This window comes from Chaetura pelagica, unplaced genomic scaffold (assembly GCF_000747805.2).
Source record: "Chaetura pelagica isolate M959 unplaced genomic scaffold, ChaPel_1.0 scaffold104, whole genome shotgun sequence".
NCBI lineage: Eukaryota > Metazoa > Chordata > Aves > Apodiformes > Apodidae > Chaetura > Chaetura pelagica.
The window spans coordinates 6,775,461-6,799,205 of NW_009953786.1; the positions used below are offsets into that span (position 1 = coordinate 6,775,461).

The 23,745-nt window shown below is 41.4% G+C and overlaps 1 protein-coding gene across 1 annotated transcript in view; it reads right to left on the reverse strand.

Moving 5' to 3' along the window:
* Positions 1-12,941: 12,941 nt before the first annotated feature.
* Positions 12,942-23,745, reverse strand: part of SSR1 (signal sequence receptor, alpha) — a 15,202-nt gene continuing 4,398 nt past the window's right edge. The window contains exons 2-9 of the mRNA XM_010000976.1: positions 22,228-22,346; positions 21,024-21,111; positions 20,602-20,864; positions 19,721-19,797; positions 17,979-18,057; positions 16,906-16,999; positions 15,696-15,710; positions 12,942-13,718 (exon numbers count right to left, since the gene is read on the reverse strand). Coding sequence (XP_009999278.1) covers positions 13,651-13,718; positions 15,696-15,710; positions 16,906-16,999; positions 17,979-18,057; positions 19,721-19,797; positions 20,602-20,864; positions 21,024-21,111; positions 22,228-22,346 — 803 coding nt within the window. The 3' untranslated portion in view covers positions 12,942-13,650. The remainder of the gene's footprint in view (positions 13,719-15,695; positions 15,711-16,905; positions 17,000-17,978; positions 18,058-19,720; positions 19,798-20,601; positions 20,865-21,023; positions 21,112-22,227; positions 22,347-23,745) is intronic.

The following is a 23,745-nucleotide window of genomic DNA, read 5'->3' on the forward strand; positions in this document are numbered from 1 at the left end:
AAAGTTGTTCTGTATCAAACCATCTAAGCAATAAAATGTTATATTTAAAAATTATAGGTTACAAAATGGACGTGGCTTTTCTTGTGGGTTTGTTGTAACTTGCTTTCAGACTTCTCTGTTAGAGGACGACGTACAAGCTGGAGCTGATCTGTGTAAATAGCATCACTGTTTCTCTTCCTTCAGTTGGACTGAGTTTGAATTGGAGATGATTGTAGCACTTGGAAAGTTCACGTTCATTTTGACCACCATTTTCTGGTAGTCAAACCACTGACTACAGCCAAACCAATGACTACTGTCACGTAGTCAGGCCGCCTTGAAAGGGTGCTTTTCTCTCGGTGCAGTTCCTTAACTGAAGCCAGCAGGAAAAGTACTTGGGTGCTGATATTCCTGCCCGGGTGTCGGGTCAGGGTTCTCTGTCCTTTTTTGTTGTTAACTGTAGCCCCGTGGTCACAGAAGTGAGCGTCCTTCTGGCGCATTGTGGTGATTAACAGTGTATCAGTTGTTTTCTGTATGAACGAAGTAGGTTCATGCCACCATGGTTTTATTTACATAAATGTGTATGGCTGTGAAATCTTCAGGATGTGTTTGAAAGCCTCGTGCAAAAAAAGAGAGAGAAATCCTTTGTTTTAGCTTGTTGGAGCTACCTTAGCTGCATTTTATATGCTTCCTATAAATAAAACACATTTCATGGGACAGTGAGCCAAAGAATCGTCTGAGTTGCGTATCCAGTTCTGGAGGCCAGGGAATTGCAATGAAGCTGAAGCATCCGCCTCTTCCTAAGTCCTGGTGTGATGACTCTTTCTGGTAGAGAAGTGAACCAGATACAGAATCAGAGAGACGAACCCAGGGGCAAAAGTGCTGCTGCTTTGCTCCCTCTCACCTCGTCCTGACAGAGGTTAAAGCTCCCCAGAGCACCCTCTGGTGAGGACCTGGTCCCTCGCTAGAAAACGGGCAGGTTACATGAAAATCAGCCAGCCAGCCAGCTCTGCCCCCAGCCAAGGGCACCTGGTGAAGCAGGGCTCTGTGAGCTACCTCCAGTGGGCTGAAGGGGTGGAAACAGGACTTCTGAGGGAGGAAACCTGCAGAAAAGCAACCTTCTCCCATCTCCCACCCATTTGCCTGAGAAATCTCATCTCTTGGGAGACGGGTAGGAAAACTCACATCCAGAGGGTGTAGGGACCTGTCATGAGGTGTCTAATAACACCAGATGAGTTCATGTGGCCAGGAAGTGGTTGGCACTACTTACAAAATAGGTGACTTTGAAAGCACTCGGTTCTTGGCCATGAAAGGCTGCAATTTGAGAACCCAGCCCTTTTCTCCTTCTGCCTAACTTTGACTGTGACTGTCTCTGAGCAGGGAATTGCCCTGCCCTTCTTGCCTTTGACAGGGTAACCTCGGCCTGGCCAGCTGAACTTTGCTTTGTGTTGGCATTTCCCTTTCCCTTCTCCTGTCTCTGCTCCTCTCTGCCCTGACTCCTGCGGCAAATGAAACATCAGGCTGACAGAGGGATGGGGAGCTGGTGGTGTTTCCATGTGTCTCCAACTTACTGCTTCCTTGTCTCATCCCTTAAAGGTTTTTTCCCACCGTTTTAAAGGTGAAGCCACAGGTTAATCCTTGACGTGGGTGGAGAGAGAGCAGCACAGCCCCCATGTTGTGGATCTGTCTCACAGCGGCGCCTCAGACATGGAGTCCGTGTGCTCACCTCAGAGCATCAAGACAAGTCCTCTGCCACCATGGGAATGCCTTGGTAGCAGGAGGGTTGTTTTTTTGGAAGTGTGGAATATGAATCTGCAGGCTATGGATTATGGGGTCGGGCAGGAGAGCTGGTTTGAGACAGCGAGCTTGGGTGAAACTGGCTGTCCCAAAGTAGGATATGGAGCCTGGTTGGAGCATCTTTTACATATTTACTGGTACTGAAATTCAAACTGGTAAAGAGAAAGGAAAAGAAGCTTCCCCTCCCCCCATTATTTAGCTATCACAAAGTACCTGGTATCTGGGGATAAGAGCACTGTATACCTACTCTTAGATCTTCAGAAAGTGAATACAAGGAGAAATTATTAGCTGTTGATATTATCAACATAGTGTTTTGCCCTGTTGTGTTGAAGTCTCTCAAACCAAATCACATTAGTCACAATTCCACTACCAAGGAAGGCAAGGGGCAAAAGTTTCCTTTAAACCTTCCCTGGTTCACAAGCCTCCACTTTGGGGAATCACACACAGCTTTCTCTTTTGGCATTTCTGCAGAGATGAGAAGTTACAATGGGATAGACAGTGCCACTTTAGGAAACCCTAAGGGTTGGACCATCTGCAAAAGGGAGACATGAGATCCCATCATGAAGCAAATGGCACTTTCTGTATGTCAGCCTGAAGAGGCACCCTCTTTTATCAACCACTTTGAAAATGCAGGGAAAGGAGGGAGAAATGCATTGATTGGATTGTTTAACCAGGACATCTCTAACTGCTGGACTGTGAATAAATGGGCCACGCTGGCATTTCCCAGGACTTGGGTACCTGAGCAGCCAACATCAGGGAAGAAAGTGAGTAAAACCAGCAGTATCTTTGGTGATGTGGGCCACTTGAGCTCCCCAGTCGAGGAACTGCATAAAATGCTTTTCCTCTCCAGTCCCTTTCTGTGGCAGCATTTGTCATCACGTCTGCAGGGGAAAGGTTTGCTGCAACCGTGCTGCAACAGGCAATAAGGGAGAAGCTGGGATTTGCTCTCCAGTCTGTTTAAGAGAAGTGGAAGAGCCACATTTTGACCTGGGGGCTTTTGAAAACTTCCTTCATGTCAGAGAGGAGCTGAATCACAGAATAGTCACAGTTGGAAAGGACTTCTGAGATCACTGAGTCCAACCAAAATGTTTCACAAAAAGGTGGTCCAAGGTTTGGGAATGGAGGAAGAAAGTATATGAGTAGGAAAAGGTACGTATCTAACCTGCTAGTGGGGTGATGTTATTTGACTAGATCTCCATCTTAGACTGAGGAGATGATCGCTTGCCTGGCTGTGTCTGTACTGCAGGTTGGTAGTATCATCTTCCTGTGGTGACCCCTGGGTCCTGGGCATGCTATGGAGTTCCTGGGTTTGGGTTCCAGCCCCACACTGAAGCTGCCCTTCTTGCTCTGTGTCCTTATGTGCATACACAGGGAACAGGGGAAACAAATGTCCAGGAATGTATTGTTTTCACTATCTGGAAACCAGTAAGCACTGATCCCTGCAGATTTGCTGGCAGATCACAGGATTTCGCTAGTCTCAGGCAACTGGTGCCTTGCTGGATCACAGGACTAGAGAAAGTGGAAATACCCCTTTTCAGGGGAGGTTCAGCACAGCTGCAACTCCTCAGGCAACAGCTCTGCTGAGGGGGCGAGTGACTTGCAGCCTGCTCCTCTGGTTCTGAAGTACGAACATTCGCAGGAAAAGTGTTTGTTTCTGTAGCCCCCTCCAGAGCTTCAAGAGAGTCCTGCAGGGACTTGCACTCCGCAAGCTTGAAGCTCTTGGCCTTTCTCAACATGAAGACACCCCCCTGGTGCCTTTAGTCACCTCAGCTGAGGATTGTTACCGGGAATGCAGTTTCAGGTGATCTAACCCCTTCTCACCAGTCCTGAAAGGACAGTTTCTAACAAGCAAGGACAAGATGTTTCCCCTACGTGTTGAGTCGGTGTCAAGTGCTGGTGGTGTGTGCCCCTGGTCCTGTGGAAAGTGATGGATTCATCCTGTGGGGTGCACCTCTTTGCTTGGGCCTTATCAGAGGACGGGGGGGGGGGGTGCTGGCACAGCATCATGAGGGATTCCGTGGGGCAGAATAATTTGGAGAATTCTTTCTCACCAGCTGCACCTTCTCTAGGTGCAAAGGCTGCAAGAGCAGCCCTGCGTGCTGCCAGGGCTCATCAGTGGCTTCACCTGGGCTGTGAGGCCTGTTTAGAGGAAGGGGTGGGCTGAAGGCTGGGGTGTGGGCAAGAGGGTTGTGGTTGGAGGCTGCTGAAGCAGCAGCTCTGTATTGTAAAAAGGTATTTCTGAAACTGTTTTTTCAGTAAGTTCTCTTTTTTTTTCAAAGATATTAAGGGGGCTAACACCTAGGAGAAAAACAGTGAAGGAGCACAAAGACAGCAGTGAGGACAGACTGATGGCAGGATACTGCATGGAATGGGATGCCTGACAAGCACAGGAACATCTACCTCGCTGTTGTGCTGGCTGTGTGTGTCACCTCAGGTAAGTGACATGTACTGTGCATATGTGTATTATGGCGCCTGATGGGAAAAAGTTGGCTGAATTCTCTAGGGAAATGAAAACCTTCAAAGTATTCCTAGGTGAGGGGCCAAGGTGCTTCCATTTCAGGATACATCTGAAATCACCCTGTAGAGCTGAAACTAAGTGAAGATGGAGTTGAGAAGCATTGCTGAGGCTTTCAAAAAATTCGAGTGTTGTCTCCTACTATAAATTCTCAAGTCCCCTCTCAGCCTAAAAAAACCCAACATGTTCAAAGGAAGCAGGAGTTTTTCATACATTAAATGCTAGTAAGTGGGAAGACTTCCCTGGCTCACCAAACCTCACTGTGTAATGTGGTAGGAAACCTTGTAGCAATTCTCTGAGTAGTAGGAACTGAAAATAGCTTTCTCCTTTGCTGTGCTTGTTGTTTATGTCTCCTGTGCCAGATTAGTCTCTTGTTTGGCAGGGAAAACAGCCAGGAGTGTATGAGGAAACTCTGGATTATGAGTGTTTGGAATATGCTGCTTGTGAAAGTGTTTGAACTTCTCTAGGGCCTTTCAGCAAAGGGCTGTGAAGCAGTTTATGAACTTCAGTTAAGAGGCTGAAAGCAAGAAAAGTTTTCTGGAGAAAAGGCTTTTCATCCTGAAAAGCTTGATCTATTTTCATCTCAGAGGCAGAGGTTAAGGCAGTAAAGGCCAGCTCTGCTGTGTGCTGACTTTCTGTCAGTAACTGTTAGCCTGTAACCACACAGGGAGCATGGCCCTGCTACTCATAAAAATGTGTGAAGGTTAGGATGAAATGTCAGCCAGAGGGATTGGTGGCTCTGCTGTAACACATGATCCAAGCAGCTGGGATAGGAGGAGCAGCAAAATGTGCTGCTCTGTGGCGAGTATGCAAAGAAATGGCCCTGTGTGACAGTGTGTCTGTCTGTGCAACCAGGACAAGCAGCCTCTGCCCTAAGACAAGGAGTAAGATAAAGTTCAGTTATTTGCAAAACTGAATGTTCTTCCTATCTCTTGTTGTCTGATAGTACAGCTTAGCCATGCAACTAGATTTGTTGTTTTAAATGAGCAGCATTTGACTTTCAATGAACCTACACCCAAAAGAAGTATCTCTGTTCTGTTTTAGGGTGATGGCTCTGCTAGTTGTATTTATTGATCAAATCAAGCCTGCATCTCACTTCTCCCAAGTGTTTGCAACTCAAGCTTTCCCACATGACCTGTGTTTGGAAGTGGAAAAGTGACTGGTAAAACGTGTCTGTAAACAAAAAAAGTAACCTTTTCCACTGCTGTCTACTGAAGTGTCACACTACTTGGTGCACGGGGCTCTCTGGTTGCAATTGAAGAGGAGGTAGAACACAGAAGGACATGTGCTGCTGCTGAGTGGGGTACAACAGTTGTCTTGCCTTCCCTCTATTCTGCCTTGGTGAGGCCACATCTGGAGTATTGTGCCCAGTTCTGGGCCCCTCAGTTCCAGAAGGACAGGGAACTGCTTGAAAGAGTCCAGTGCAGAGCCACAAAGATGATAGAGTGGAACATCTCCCTTATGAGGAAAGGCTGAGGGAGCTGGGTCTCTTGAGCTTGGAGAAAGGGAGACTGAGGGGTGTGACCTCATCAATGTTTATAAACATGTAAAGGGTGAGTGTCAGGTGGACAGAGCCAGGCTTTTTTCAGTGATGACCAGTGATAGGACAAGGGGCAATGGATGCAAACTGGAGCATAGGAGGTTCCATGTGAATATCAGGAAGAACTTTCCTGTGAGTGACAGAGCACTGGGACAGGCTGCCCAGAGAGGCTGTGGAGTCTCCTTCACTGGAGACATTCAAAACCCACTTGGACACGTTCCTGTGTGATGTGCTCTGGGTGACCCTGCTCTGGCAGGGGGGTTGGACTGGATGATCTTTCGAGGTCCCTTCCAACCCCTAGGATTCTGTGATTCACTTTGCCAGGAAATTCCTTTTTGGGGGCAGGACTCAACACCCATTTCACCCATTGCCTTCAAGGTTACCTACACCAGGTCCATTACACTCCACAGCTGGAGAAAATCAAAGTATCAAGCTGCCTGTATACACACAGAAACCCATGAAATGTCAGCACCACAACACAGCAAGTTTGGTTTTTCATCTCCTGAGGTCATTAGCTGCCAGCATCTTTTAGAGTTGAAACCACAGAAGTCTTCTAGGTTGAGCTACCTGGAGCCCAGGACCAGCACTGAGCTGGTTAGTTAAGCTTGCCAGGGCTGTAGGGATGGGATGTGGAGAACAACTGAGCAACTTGCCCACCTCACAGTAACACAGTTTGGCACAGGATGCACTGGGTTATTACTTCTTGGTCAAGGCACCACTCATAAACAATTTTGAAGTTTTTTCTGAACCAAAATATTTGCTTTAGAAGCTGTAAAACACCTGCTTAAAAATGAATTTGAGCTATACCTAATTAAGTGAGAGCAGCTTCTCCCAGGTTCCTTTATGGCACTGTTTTGCTTAACTGCAGCTGTGGAATGTTCTGCATTTTGTGAACAGATCCTTGGTGGCCTGTACTTGCTATTGCTGCAGTGAACCAGTGACATCTGTTTTGGTGCAATTCTACAAATTCAGCAAAATATGGGCATATAGTATAAGCAATAATGGAGTGGCGGCCCTTGGGGATTCTCACCCCACGAAAATGAGTAACCACAAGGAGGACTGCACCTAGCTATAAAGAACTGGTGAATGATGCCTGGTGAGATGCTTTGAACAGGAGCACAGGGAGTTCAGCCTCAACTGGTCCCTGAGGGGACATCTTGCCTTCTGTGAGCACAGAGTAACATGATTGAGTGACATCAAGTGATTGCTCTGGCTGTACAACAACCCCCACTTTTAGGTGAGGGTGGTGGTAACAAGATGCTGCAGTGTCACAACCTGCCAGACCACTCATATGTGGTAAAGGAGATGGTCCCTGTGCAGTGTGGTTTTTAAAATGCAAGCTGAATCCCATTTCATTTGCTTTCTCTCTCTGGAAGTCTGCCTTTCCTGGAGTGCTGTAACAGCAAGGTGTGCTTCCTGGTTTTCAGTTTGCTTAGAGCAGCAACCAGTGAGGATTAGCTGGGCTAAATGTCATTCCCATCTGTGAGAAAACACCTCCACTCTCTATGAATAAACCACTTTACAAACAGCCAAGCATTAACTAAGTCTTAAATACTGGCTCTAAAGACAATATAACACTTAATAATCAAGCTTATTAGGGCATTTACACTTCTAATTGTAACCTGTTATTTCAGTGACAATGTATGTGATAATCAGCAGGTGCTGATTCTAGCTTTTCCTTTCCACTGGAAACCTGCAATGGGGTATTGTAAGGCTTTCCTCCTTTCTGCATAGACTCTTGCTACAGAGTTTGTTCTCTGTCTCCTGGAAACTTCCAGGTGGACTTGCCAGCTGAAGCTGGGATCAAGCATGCTGTCACAGAAAGGTCCTGGTGCACTGCTTGCATCTGTAGTGCTGTGCATTCAAACTCAAGCAGGGAAGTATGCTTCACTGTCCTTGAGGGACTAGTTTCTTTTAGCTTTCATGGGAAAAGTACTCCAGCTGAAGACAGAATATGGAATTGTTTGTCTGAGCAGGGCCAAGGTGCACATGGAGTTAAAAGGCCCAATTTAATCTTGCATCAATCACAGGAAACCTTGCTGAGGACCCCAGGACTAGCAATCCAGATGGCAGTGTGTGTGCAGCATCGCTATTATCCCTGCTTCTGCAATACCTTAGGCTGACCCTGGAGGTGACAATAGCTCTGACTTTCTCTGGAAGCAAATGCAAGACATTTACAGCTTTTCAGAGTTTTAAGTTTCAGCTTGTCTTTTCTAAAAAGCACTGAAGAATGCAATGCTCAGACCTACTTTAGTGACCAAGAAACATCACATAACAACCAGGAAAAGGCAGACATAGCTGCTCTAGGCCATCCATTTAGCTGCTGCTCAGAGAAAGGAATAAAGCTCTCTTCTGCCTCTCTGTTACAAGAAGCAGCTGGCACCGGCTTGGGAGATCCCTCAGCTGGCAGCTTTTGGTACTGCTGGCTATAGAAATTTCCATCTAGTGAACCTAGTATTGCATTTTATCATCCTCAGGGTAAATGCTTTAGTCACACAGTCTACCACTGCAGCTACATCTGAATGAAAACTACACTGTCTAGCTCCAGCCAGGCCCTGTAGGGCACAACTCCATCTGTTTTACTAGACCACACAGGACGTTGAAAATTCTGCTTCTTTAGATGCTTGTGTGGCTCACATACCTCATCTCCATGTGAAAGCTGGTTTTTAGGTTACAGTTTCATATGGGAAAACATGGTTAAGGCGGGACAACCTGTGGTTTCCATGCAAGCCGAGCAGATCAAAAGCAACAAGGAAACACAGGTTAAGTTTCAGCTCTCCCTTATCAGTTAAGGGACCAGAATGTTGTAATGCTCAAGTTTTACTGCATCTTAAAATAAATTAATAAATCAAGACTACTAACAGGGACAAAGATGGTATTCTAAAATTAAGACTGCAGTGACTGCCTTGAAAAGAATAGAGACCCAACAGGAGGAAATCTCAAACCCATCTTGGTCCTATCAGGGAGAGATCAGGCACACTTCACATTAAGAGTTACATCTGTGTTCTCAGGGAGCTAAAAATACATCTTAAAAGCAGATGTGTTAAGTTTTCCCTTATTATTCCAAAGATGTATCTCACAAATAGAGGAGTCTCAGCATAATTTCTTTTGCTTACGTTAAGCTTTTTCTGCAGCAAGTCTTCAACCTCTTTTGTTCGGATGTGGTGCATATGTTTGAACTGTTAATTTGAGTATTACTGCCAGGAATATTATTGCTTGCTTGGTCAGACAATGGCACTTTAAAGCTATAAGGATTTGGCTTTGTTATAATCTTGTGCTTCAGCAGCCTTTAAGCATCTTAACAGATCCTTTTCATGCTGCCTACAGTTTAACAGGTCACTCTTTCTGGAAATGTAGGTATGTGGCAGGATTCAAGAATTTACTGATCATTTTCCCAGTGCCCTTCCCTTATTTTTATGAAGAACTTTAGTATTAGCTCCCTGTCCAAAACATCAGAATACTTCCTTGCTAATATACCCATTCCAAATACCCTTATAGAAAAGCAGCTTTAAGATTAGTGTTTTCATTCCTTGTGTATTTGTTACTACAGGTTGCTTACCAAGGAAAAGAGCACGAGCACACCACTCAAGCTGTTTGGTGCCATACTCATGCTTTATTAAAAAAAAGCTACACAATGCTGAGAAAAAAAAATAATCAAGTTTACTTTACAAAAAACCTGCAGGCATTTTCAAGAGATCTGATCTCACTTATAAATGAAAAGTCAGCAGGTAAGGAAGTAAACGTTAACTTAACATTTCAGTTGCAGTACATTATCTGAACTTAATAATCCAAAACTATCTGTCATTCTTAAACTGACTGTAGATTGTATCTACACAAACAATCTACACAAACAATAGCATTTGATTAAAAAAAATCCCTGGGAAAAATGAGAGATAAAGGGAAAAATGTCAGAAGACTTATGCAGCCCACCTATAAACTCTCACAGAAAGATCTCTCTTGCTTTGCTCTCCTCTGTAAGTTAACTGCAATTCCACTGTGTATTTAAGAAAAGTCTTAGTGTAAACTGCTAAATTTTGTTCAGTGAGGGGATTAAACTAGTACAACACAACTATGCAGCTGCCATCAAGTTACACTAGTTCTATGTCTTACTATCTCCAAGGAAGTGTATTGTGCAAGTCTCAACAGCAAAACACTCCTGAAACAGCCCTTGTGTCACTCCTATGAGGTAGGTACTGTCCTTCCTCTAAAGAAGAGAGAACAGACTTAACTGCTGCTCAGTACATCAGGCACACTGAAAAACAGAACAACCAGCCTACATTAGTATTTAACTTCCTTGCTGCTTCCCTGCATTAAGAACTTTCAACTGCAAGGTTTTGTGTAGCACCATGCATTCCAGGAACAAACAATGACACTTTCAACTATATCAATTCCAAGGTAGGGAAGATGTTCAGTACAACTGTTTTGAAATAAGCAGAAGCACTGCCATCACTAGTCTGCTCCATTCATCTACACAGCCTACTATTCAATTATTTCGTACATGAATAATAAAGATGATACCTCATCCTTTCATCTGACAGCAGCCTCTTCTGTCAGATTAAATTATACTGGGAAAAAAAATGAATGGCTGTCACAAAGCAGACAGCATACAGAGGGCTGCAAGTATCAAATGCAGTTCCAGTGTAGCTAATTTAGTACTTTGCTACCATGGTATAGACATGAACTCTAAAGCAGTTTTTCTTACCTACAGTATAGACTCATTAACTCTTCACAATATTTTAAAGTAGTTAATAGGCTGTGACAAAGGAATTGGTAGTGGTCCTTCACATTATGGATGTATTTTATTTGTGGTCTAAAACCACCTTAGTATCTTCTACAAATATGGAAGAAACACTAGCACACATCTTTCATGGTCTTTGCTCCTCAATCTCACATGAGCAGTTGCGTGGCAGCTCAGCAAGCTTGATGAAAATTAGGCTGGTAAGAATGTTAGAATATACAAATGCTTGTGCTATCGCAGGAAGGGGGGGTGGCATAGACAGGCAGGATCACTGTTCTGTCTTGAAGTTAAACTATACCCTACACAGCTGATAACAGTAATAATTATATGCAGAAACAAACCTATGACATTAAGCTAAATGTATGTGCTTAAAAACCAAGTAGAAAATTCAAGTACCAAAATAAAAGTTAACCAACAGGATAAAGCAACAACTATGTTCTCCCATTGGAAGGAATCTGAGTGTAGCAGCCCGGTTTATTCCCTAGAAATAATGAAAGAGATGCTGAAGTTCAATTACCACTACACACTAGAATGTTATTGCTGAATTTCAACTATAGCAAACTAACAAGGAATTCCAAACTGTTACTTCATTTGTCATGAGCAGCAGCAGACTGCTGGCCCCTGTTCTTATGAACTGCTTCTGGCTGAGAACATAACTATGAACGATTGATAGTGAATGCAAAGTTGTATTATCAGAACAGTCTCAGTACAACCAGACTCTCCCATTCAGAGTTCCTGTGCAAGTTGCTAAACTGTCTTCTCCTTTCACACTTAGAACTTAAGTATGTGGACATTAACCACTGAGTACAGAAAAGAAAGCTGCAACCTTCAAATACTTATTTGTGCAGTGCTTCAGTCCTTCAGCTTGAGTCCTTGTCACTGTAAGACCTAATTTGCTCTAAAACTCAATTAGCAGGAGCTAAACTATCTGAATAAAGCTAGGATCTTATAAACTAGTATCCTCTGTTCTGATCCTCTGTCTCTTTTCCTGGAGTTCAACCATATCTAGAGCAGCTCTCATTATCACCCCTGAAAAGAATACCTTCCTATCTTGGGAAGAATTAAGAGTATACCACTTAAGATCACCTATTACCAGAAAGGGAAAACATCTCTCAGACATAATCCTACAGACAACTTAGAAGTTCAGTACACCAGGTGCTGGAATAGCTATAGGGCTTTAGCTCACAGAGCATTTAATACATGAACACTTTGTTGATTTAATGCAAGCTTGAATAAGCCCATAAGCCTACCACAGACCCAGTTAGATCACATCACTAAAGGCAAACAGTTGCTCCACACAATTTGAGCAGAGACACTTCTTATGAAGATAGCATTCAACTGTGCTAAGTATCCTGTATGACAACTCATCAATCCTAATTATTAAAAGCATTCTGTCTCTGCTAGCTACATTATTACAAAGTTGAGCAAAGCCTCTTTGGGCTTGCTTTTCCTATTCTTGTCTTTTCCATGCAAAATGAGTCAAGAGCATCCCAGTTCATTCTGGGAAGTTTTGTAGTAAAATAGTGCCAGTACAGGTAGTTTCAGAGTTTGGATGTCAACAACACAACTTGCAAGTATTGCTTAGCATTCACTGGCTCAGCAGCTCAGTCCTGGCAGAGCCAGCATAGATTTGAAATAGCACTTTCACATGTGGGGATCAGGAAAGGGAGGAAGAGAAGAAAATGGAGGTCTCAAATGACTGCCTTTTCCTGAACTCAAACTTTCATATACCCTTCCAATGTAGGAAGAGATGCAGTTGAGATGCAAACAAGTAAAGCCATGTCTAAGTGCCTGAATGGCAGCAAACTGACACTGCATTAACTGCTCCTTTTACTGTCAAGTTAAGCTCCTGAATGCAATGGATGTGGATCAATACCTCAGTACCTGGTAACCACATAAGCTGTGCCTGCCACAAAAGACAATCCAATTTTGCTTGCATATAGCTCTTTTGCTTTAGTACTGAACTAACATGTAGCTAATAATGGATATGCATCTGTGTTACTAGTAGGAAAGACAAGGTTATTTAAAAAACCCAACCCTCAGACCAATGTACTGACCAGTGGAAAGAAGTTTGAGATGTAAAAACTGCAAAGGGCAAAGTAAATAGTTTGCCATTTTAAAAGATTATTCAAAGCCAATGGTCTTTCAAATTCAGTTTCAAGTGTGTACAGTAAATGCAAAGTCCTTGCCCCACATAAAGCTTTAAGAGAAGTCCACATTTTGATACACATGACATTCTAGTTTTTGTGAGAGAACCAAAAACTTACTGAGAAGTTCTGGCTGATTCAATTATTTCTTGAGTAAACACTGCAGAGCTACCACTACAACCAGAATACCTAAGCTGCTGGCACAACTCAATAATTAAGTGTAACAAGTTGGGTATAAAAAAATTTATGTAGTAATACCAATTCAGCACACAAATTCCATGCTTCACAAGTTTTGCTGCTGTGTAAGAGTTTTCCTAACATCTATGCAGATAAGTTCAGATTTTGAGGTCACTGCATGCCCAGATCAAAACAGCAGCACAATATCTACCACTATGAGCAGCTATACCCAATTGTGCCTTTAGAATGCAAACGATGCAGAAATCTAGACAATCAGCACCTTGCAACTGAAATTGGACCCCACACACCAACTTCAGTGTGCACACTGTAGAGAATCAAGTTACTGGAAAAGAAAGATGCATACAGATTCTGATACAGGTATGATACAATCAAGACAGATTAAGTCACTAGACATTCAGATTAGGGGGGAGGAGAATCATCCTTCAAAGCATGTACAGATGACAAGCCAGCATAACAAAGAACTCTAAAGGCACATTTCAGGTAACATGGTTCTGTTAAGACCAACTGCTTACACACGCAAGCACAAATCTTAATGGCTGCTTCCTCCCACCCCCCAACCAATTAACAAAAAACCAAGAGAAGTGCATTTTCAGCAATATGAACACCGTTCAGTTAATTTGTTCAGTCCAAATGTTTAGCAGTATTTTCCTTATGGTGATACGGATTCTCTGCACTACTCCAATCCAAAAAACCCAACAGGCAGGATTAGTAAAGGTTCAAGTGTTGTACTAGTTAACATTTACTCATCGGAGCCCACTGCTCTCTTCTGTGCCCTCTTGTAGGGCAACCTCCTTGGTGAAGCTTTATCTAGATTAGAAAGAAAAAACAAAACCAGACAATTGCATCAATTGCTACAGCTACTTCAGATAAGATGTTAATATGACCATATATTTTTCTCCCTCCCAAACACAAGCCAAACTGCCCATAGAGATGCCAGTTCAAACAACTTAAGGATTTCTAACTACTAGCACCCTAAATAGAAGGCAGCAAAAAAAAGAATGTTCTACTCTGTAACATGCAGCACAGGTAAGGGTTGTTCAATTTGCCACTTACTGGGGAAAAAGTAAACTATCAAACCCTGTACCATCTCCTGGTGAAACTCCATAGTCTGCTGTTCAGAAGTTTCATGTTCAAGAATTACAGTATTAGAAAGTTAATGAATCATTTGGACCATTACTGGTTTGAGATCACCTGCCTGAAGAATGTAATTGACTCTCCTTTAGACAGCTTTGTCTTGCATGAAGTATTTCCACATTCATACAAATTTAACAGCCAAGATAGGTAAAAAAAAAACAACCTCACACTTTTCCAGGAAGTATCCACATTTCACTATGGATCTGTCAACTTTATCAGGTATCCCATATGGGGAAGCCACCCAGCTTTAGCTGTGTGATCACTGGATGCCAGAAGCATCACCCTACATTTAAGACTTAGACATGCCTGTAATTGTCCTTTATGATTATGGCCCTTATGTAGATAGAATTTCAATTTTTGTAACATTGTAGAGAAGCTACAATACTTTGTAGGTAGACCTGAAATTATTGTCAAGTGTATCTGTTGACTTAAAAATGCAATTTTTTTTAAACAAAATTATCTCAAATAACTTCACTGTTTAGAGCATGTGCAAACACAAGGAGCAGCCATCATGCCATTACAAGCCAATTGGTACAGTATGAAGTGTCCTTCAACAATAAAACAGTCAAGAAAATCTAAACAACTTGAAGGTCATGTATTTCAAAGGATTCTAGTTTTTAGGTCTAGGTAGAACTAACCTGGAGCTAAAGAAAACCACAATTAAGAGCAACGTAAATATCAGTTTTTCCTAGACTTCATTTCTATTTTCAATATATTTAGATATAAATACCTATTTAGCTTAAAAAAGGAATGGCAAATGGGACTCAAACATTGCAGGACTGGAACCCATTTAAAGACAGCTTGGTCTTTGGAAAAAAGTTAGCATTTCAATCTTTCTTGCTAGATTTTATACTATCATTCTCATGTCTCTTGGAAGACAGGGTACACAAAAGCTTACATTTTCAGAAGTAAAACATTAGTCCTTATTCCTATGTAACATTAGTAGAGTTAAAAAGGGTGAAGGAATCAAAAGTCATTAACTCCTGGCACAATGTATCAGAGGTAAGGCCTCTAGCCCTTCTACACTGATTAAAGCTCAGAATATGCTTGTTCCATCAAAACAGGAGTCTTTTTCATGTAAAGGTAGATCCTGCAGAGGGTTTTCAAATTACTCTTGCCTAGGTGCACTTGGTTTGAAGTGAGGCTTTCTCACCTCACACCAGCCAATGTTACTGATTATTGGAGTTCACCTGAAATAAGGAAGCCAAATCTATTAAACCACTACACCCAAGGCTGAGGTCTGTTTCTCACTGAAAGAAGATGCCCTCAGCCATTGACCATGATCAGTCCTTCATCTCCCTCACCTAACATCACCTTGACACTTCAAGTTAGCAGAGAAGGCAAGACACACATCTGCATTTTAGGTAAATGGTTCTGGCAACTGTCAGAGGAGATAACTACTTCAGTAATATTGTATTGAAACCACATTACTACAGTATAACCAGAAATCATATATATACACACAAATACATAAAAACAAATGTTTGTATAATAATGTGTTTGTGTGGTTGCATGCATCTGTTCTGTAATCTTTTACTGCTCATGCATCAATCACTGCATGCAGGAAGCTGTACTCCTATCCATGCCTAATTATCACATGGACAACACATAAAGCACTCCCACTCTTCAGATCACCAGAGCTTGCCTCACCTCTTCTACTTTGCACTGAAGCCATGGGAAAACAAAAATAAAAGAAACATCAGGAGAAGTTAGAAATATACACAAACTGTCAAAATCAACCAGACACTGGGTTTCCTGTTGGCATTTCAGATATCAAGTAAAACTTACTAATTTAGGACTTGTGAATGACATTGAGGGGTTTTGGTCATTAAGCTCAACATGAACCAGCAACACACGCTTGCAGCCCAGAAAGCCAACTGTGTCCTGGGCTGCACCAAAAGAAGTGTGGCCAGCAGGGCCAGGGAGATTATTCTGCCCCTCTGCTCTCATGAGGCCCCACCTGGAACACTGTGTCCAGCTCTGGAGGCCCCAACAAAATAAGGACATGGAGCTCCTGCAGCAAGTCCAGAGAAGGGCCACAATGATGATCAGAGGGCTGGAGCACCTCTCCTGTGAAGACAGGCTGAGAAAGTTGGTGTTATTCAGCCTGGAGAAGGCTCAGAGGAGATCCTATAGTAGCCTTCCAGTACCTGAAGAGGTTACAGGAAAGCTGGGAAGGGACTCTTTACAAGGGTCTGTAGTGATAGGATGAGGGGGAATGGTTTCAAACTGAAAGAGAGGGTATTTAGATTAGGTATTAGGAAGAAATTTGTTACTGTGAGAGTGGTGAGACACTGGCACAGGTTGTACAGAGAAGCTGTGGCTGCCCCCTCCATAGAAGTGTTCAAGGCCAGGTTGCATGGGGCTTTGAACAACCTGGTCTAATGGGATGTGTCCCTGGCCCATGCAGGGGGGCTGGAACTAGATGAGCTTTAAGGTCCCTTCCAACCCAAACCAATTTATGATTACTACTGAGCCTTAATGCTCATTTAATGCACATTTCTAATGCTTATTTAAAACTTTGGTTGATAGACAAACTTCTTTCTGCAGAAACATTGAGATTATAGGTATTTTCTCACACTTAAACCTCCTTTGTGATCCAGGTTTTGAGTGGAGATTTTGTAACAAAGTCTACAGAACAAACTAAAAATCACTGATAGTCATTTTTATATCAACCAGTGAAATTTGTTCTATACAAGAATAGGCTGCTAATGTAATAGTTTAATAATAAAGCATAGTGCTTTAGACGATCTTTTACTCCTAGAAGAGATGTATGCTATTCTCAGAAATTGGTACCAACTACTTATTCAGTTACAGCTAATTTTCTTATGCTCTAGTTTGTCAAAGACAGACTACTTACTTATTTGATTTAAAGTTTCTTGAGGAATCCAGCTCATATCAACATCGTTCTGATTTGATGTTCCCATCTCTACTTTCTGTACTGGTCTTTTCCTCTGAAAATTCAAGATGAAAGATTGTGGAACAAAAAAGTTTTGTTAGCACAAGTATTAGATGCTATATTTAATGAATTGTCTCAGTGAAACCACTGCAAGCTCATGGCTAGTCAATGTATTTAAGCAGTCTTTGTAGCTTAGCTTTGCTCTTTTACCATTATCAATTAATTCCCTCAACCTCAGCATTGCCACCTCTAATGCCTTGCAACATGCATTCCACACAAAGATACCAAGACTTCACGCAAGGGCAAGTTCATTATACCCATTACGAAAAATGGCCAATCACTAATCACACCTTGTGATCACAGGCTTCGTTATGCTTTCTCAGATTAGCACAGTGTTGTCCTGTGTCACCTTGCAAAATAAGATTTCAAAGCACAATAATCATGCTTCTTCCCAAGGGAAGCTACTTTAAAAGAACTGCAAGCCAGACTGCACAAAGACATAATTTATGCATTGCATGCAGATGAAACCTCAGCCTTCAACAGCTTTTACTTGCCAGACCACTTGCACCAACAAACCCTTAGCTGCTACAGCTTTATAAATGGAATCCAGAACACCCTAATCAGCATTATGGCAAAGCATTGATAAGAACTAAATAAACGACAAGACAGCTGTTTTCCCAAGTGTTTGACCCAGATTAAACTAATAGATATAAATAGAGAGCATGAAGAAATTCTACCCAGCAAGTATTGAATCAGTAGCTGCACACATCCAGTGACTGGAAGGTATCAAAGCTTCCAATTCAACCACTTCAGGGTGGTGCCAAAGAGCATCTCATAAGCAATCTGAACTTCTCCAATCCCAAACATTTTTTTAACAACTCTCAGCTTTCCCTAGTAATCTCTAGGGTCTTAGCTAGAAATCTTCTGAAGTTCTACCTGTACCATTGTATGCCAGAAGTGATTACTGAATTGCCTTCTCTTCATACCAGTAAGGTCTTGTATTAACAAATATTTAAACAAAATACACTACTCACCTTCCTAGATTCTAGTAACTGATGTAGGCCAACAATGACAAGCAGACCAAGTCCAGCAAGGAACATGTACATGAAGATCCTTTAAAAAACAATTTAAGAAGCCATTAACTAAAAATCTAAAGTGGTTAAGAGAGTTTGCAAAGAGGCATAGAAACTATGCCTGGATTTGGCCACATGCCCATTTGATCTTTCCCAAGAACTTTTGTAGGAGTTTGATGGGGAAAAAAAGACAAACAATGAAGTGCTAACAAATATTAAGTAACTACTCTGACTTCAATTTTAGAAACTGTAACCCTAACCTTAATTCTGAAAAAACACACCATTTTCAAAATGCCATGTAAGCTAGGAAACTGCTATAAATTCTTGAAATTTAGGAAATGAAAGAACTCTTTCACAGTATCATCTTTCAAGACATTGGGTCACAGGTAATAATTATTTTTTGACAGCTTTAACCACTTACAAAACCCTGAAAAAAAAATCCCTTACATGTTTTTAGCATGCTACTGCAAAGCAAGTACTGCTAGGATACTAATTTATTTGCAACAGGCCTTGCTTATCTTGCTCTGTGTACCATAGTTAGAATTCTACCTGTGCAAACAATCACTTCTTTACATCTGTGCAGTTTGGTTTGTCTTGAAGAATTCTACCTGAAATGCCTCTTGATACTTAAGAGAGGGATGAACACAAATTATATCTAAAATTTATCTGGGGAGCAGACAGGGGTTTACAGGTAAAGAATCAATTCCTCATTGAGTATCTCAACTCAGATTTTGGGAACAAAGGAAATTAAGTTAAACTACAGAAGAGACTTGAGTATTCTTGTTCTAGAGTAATTATCTATTCACAGGACATGAACTTTAACTGGTTCTAATAATTTGCTTTTGAGAGCTCCTTTATCAGAGCATCACATATCTTCACATGACCAATTTTTCTTTCATTAATACTATTATATTTGAGAAATATCAATTAATGCAAGAGAGATTTCTCTTGGCTGACTTTTTTTAAAAGGCAATTTCTACTCATGACAAGAGAATTCAAACATTCAGCATTGTCTACAGGCATTTCTAAAGATTATTTTTAACTCGTAAGTTCTCTTAAAATTCCACTCCAGTGTTATAATATTTAAAAGCATATCAGGACAGCATATGCTTGCAACATACAAGGTGTGTCAGATGTACTTAGTCTTCAAGACAGAAAAACAACACTCCTGGAAGATACCTGCTACAGGCAGGGGTTAGTGCAACAAAGAATGAGTGCAAGTTCCTCTACCTCATATTCCATATACGTCTTCCAGTTTGTGCAATCTCAGATTATACTGGAGTGTTCCAGAAGCAACTTATTCCAGTCTTCACAGTAAAAGATGCAGCCCAGTACTATGGGCCCCCTGCACCCCTAACTCTTAGGAAAAAGCCTAGTGGCAAAAAAAGACCTCAAGAGCTTTGAATTGCTATGTAGCTGTATAACATCAGGGCCTATTCCAGGCTTAAGCCCTCCACGCCAAAGCAGATGGGTAAACTGCTCATGGACATACTGCCAATCCTGAAAATCCCTTGTATTAACTTACATTTTGGGAAAAAGCTCATGTTCTCAGTCTACCAACATTGTTCAAGTCAAATGTCTGCTACACCATCAGCAAAACACAGCAGACCTAACATTCAATAAAATGAGGAAACAAGAACTATTCTCATGGGCATCCTCAATAACCTGTGTACCAACTAAACTTGACTCTCCAGGCTCCTTACGTTTCTCCATCCAGCCCATCTTCTTTTTCAATAATTGTAACAGTTTGATTGAAGACAGCATCTTGAAACACATTGCCCTGTAACAAAGTTTCCATATAACATTTTAAATTAATTTCTGAATGCCTATACAAATGTTTATCTTTTTTCACATTCTTGGAATAACTCTAGAAAGTAGTAACTCCTGCACAAGATTTGATTAAGTTTATAAGTAGTGCAAGTTTGATTCAACATACAGAAGCACAAAGTCTTTGGTCCAAGTTCAAAGACCAGTCATGATATCAGCATGAAAAGTCACATCTTGCCCTCAAAATGTTATTTCTTATAACATTAAATATTATATACAAAGAGTTTTTATAAGAAAAAAAAATAATCAAAACTCTAAGGTACAGAGGCCCATTAAACTTTGACCTGCACTAAAAGAGAAAAGAATCTGCTATTTTTATCCCATTTATGCTTTTGGATAGCCTCCCCCCAGACTGCCACTACTGGCCATTTCTTTGCTCAAAGTTGTTTGCAGATGGGATTCAGGCTGACTATGTTTGTTAGAAAAGCCCAATTTGAAAAGCACAGTGAAATTAAAGCTACCCTAAAGAAAACTTAGATTTTTGGTTTTAAATAAGTAGTACCCACTGCTACACAGTTCTATGGCATTCTAATTTCCACTGCTGATGTAACTTAAGTCCAACATCTACTGAACTCAGTATGCATGGTGTACCGTCATGAAACACAGTCACTTGCCATGCTTACATATCTACTGATTTGCTTAAAAACCACAAAGACCATTCACTGTCTGAAGAGGTAGTAGCTTGACTAAGCAGCTCCTTCCTGGTATTTCCACATCAACTAGGAAGATTAAAATGAAATCACAACATGAGGCTTACGTTTACATCTCTGTAGTTGAGATTGATAACTAGTCCAAAAGGACGACCACCCATAGGCTCGGCAGGGATGAATGAGTACTCAAACGTGGCTTGCCTCTGTGGTGGAACCACTGTGTTCAAAGGGAGAGCTGTGAAGTTCTGGATATAAAACTGGTAGTCTTGAGGATACCGGAAAGAGGCATCGAGAGACTCCACAATGAAATCCTCTGTCCCCTTATTAGTGAAGCCCACCAGAAACTTTACAATGTTGTTTGCTGGAAAGTCTAAAACACACACACAAAAAATTAACCATTAGAAACTTCATACACCACACCTAGCCTGTTCTTAACACAGGGGATCTAGAACAGATTCTGGGTTTATTTTAGACCATTGCTGTTTTATGCATATGTTGATAAGATGGTAGATTAGCACAGGACTCTTACCTTCACCTTTCACAAATAAGATGGTTGTATCAGCACTAGGTGAGGCTTTCGGTTCTCCTGATAAGTCTTCTTCCTCTTTTTCTTCTGTCTAAGACAAGAGACTTTTTTGAATAATCCTATAACAAACAGTGAAGCAAAGACCATGCTCGTTCCACAAGAATCCCATGTGTCAAAGCACGTAACAATGACAAGCACAAGTATCAATTCTTGCTGCTGCAGGATTAGCACAGTCTGCTCTACCTGTAGGTTTGATTAGCATTTTCAGTACTTATCCTTCTACTTGTTATATTTGACAGTGACTAATCTGAACTGCATTTAGCTGTAGCTAAATTGCATTTAGCTCTTTAAGTCTAAAAGCAACAGTAAAGTCTGTTGTTTAAGGCTGGAAGGAAATGAATAGAATCCAAACGTTAAGTGTTCACATCTAAGCTATTTCTATTTAAAAACAAGCATTTCCACAATGATAGGCAACCATCAGGCAAACAAGTTACCTTCACTACAGAGGAAGTGAGCTTTTAATTCAGTTTTAATGACTTAAGTGTTATGTCTGTCTGTCTGGAAAAGGTTAGACTGCTGGAACTAAGTAAGTTCATGTATTCACCTGCTCAAGCTCACCTTTGTGATTATTCACTTTTTAATGTAGTAAATGCAAGTGTTACAGACTTATTCTCCACATGGGGATCATGGGATCAACACCTTCCCCAAATAAAAAAAAAGGCTGACCCCATTTTGAACTGTCTGCACTAACTGCTTTCATGTTAGATTGCTTGATTCCACTGCTTGAACAATCCCTTGAAGCAGTGGATAGCCTACCGGATCAGTAGCTCTCTGCTGCCTCTTGAACATGAACACCAAAGCAGCCACAACGAAGTAGCCCCATACCCAAATGTCCTTCTTAGTTTACTGAGATGAAGCTTAAGCTGGAAAGGAACTACAAGGGGCTCCCATAAGAAGCCGGTTCTCTCACCTGGTGTTCTTTTTTGTGAACTGCAGCTTTAGTAATCAGAAATGGGGCTGCCCCAGTGTGATTTTCAACTAGTAATTTAGGAAGAACAGAGAAATCCTTCTGAAACTTCAAACTGAACACAACTTATACCAGACTCGGAAACAGCAATGTTATTAAACTCATATTTAAATACATATGAATTTTCTAGCTTCAAGCACTTTTGGTCTAACTCATGATGTAACAATCATGTACAATTACCAAGTCTGTTGGCTCATCTTCTTCAACTTCAGCTTCATCATCTTCATCTTCAACTACTGTATCTTCCACAGCTTCCTCATCTTCTGTAGCATCTTGAGCTGCAACTAATAAACCTGAACCTATAAAACCAAAATGCAAACACAAGAAATTCTTTTTAATGTCTAGATAATCAGCAGAAAACTGACAATGTAATTCAATTTTCAAACTAATGTTTGAAGAATTTCTTAGAAATCTGTCAAATATGGTGTTTTGAAGCCTCAGTTGAAAAAGCCTCACATTCAAATGATTGTCTGTGTTGATCTTTCATCCTTCCTTCTCTAACAACTTTCTGAACTACTCATTTATGTGCCAGTGAGTTCAAAACCAAAATGCTTACAGATGAATAACAAGAAAGTTCAGCATTCATACTGCTTGCTTCAAAATTGTAGAGGGCAACCAACTTGCCTTGAAAGCTACTGTTTAATTTTCTAACATATAACCACTTTATAATACCTTGTCCTTACAAATGTGACCATAAAACATATTGATATTGTCAGAAAACTGAGTACTGTTTCTTCCAAGACTAATAATTTTAATTCATGATTAGCAAGTCCTTTTCATCTGCTGGTATCAGAACATACATTTTCACAGGTAGATAAAAAGTCACTAGCTTTGCATTTATTTTCATTCAAGTTTTAATACAAAAGGAAGTTAAAATTATTTATTTTTTCAGTATAACCTCCTCAATATAAGATACTACTATATCCATATGTTCAATAGACCAGAACAATGGTAAGAAAAAAAACCTGACCTAGAGCATGACTCCAGAGCAAGGCTCCAAGGCAAGTTCCTTGCCTGTTTGCTTTATGGAGCAGAGTCTCATACATTCAAACATTGGGCAGACATAATTAATACAGATGTTGCCCATAGGACAAAGTTCTGTCTGTTTGCAGTTTAGAGCACGTGCAAGCTAGGCTGCAAACTATTAAAACACATACACAAAACCACAGGTTTCGTTTTTTTAAAGAAGCTAACATTTTTGAAAAATGAAAGAGTAGAAATGAATGGGATTTACACAAGCCTGAAAAAGATTTAATTGCCACGTGGACACATTTAAAATAAATAGTATTTGAAAACTTTCATGGGGAGTAAGAACCCTTGAGCAGGGTAAGTATATCCAAGGATTTCAGGATTGTCAGTCACAGCTAGAAGCAGCCAAATACAACCTTGCCCTCCCAAGTGTCTTTAGAAAGGAAAATGAACCACGTGCAGTACTTAACCAGCAACAGTGATTTTATCTGCTAAAGTTTTAAGCGTACAAGTCTGCAAATAAGTACTTTTAAAATGAAAACCTTTATGACCGAGCAGGCTGCGGGTGGGTGGCAGGTACTGCTCAGAAGCAGCCCCGGCAGCACAGCCCGCTGGATCCCGGCGGGGCTGATGATGTGGCAGCCGCGGGGAAGCGGAGCTGCCCGGGCGGGAAGGCGCTCACACCGGCCCGTGCTGCAGCCCCCTGGAGGAAGGGTCGGCTGCCCCGCC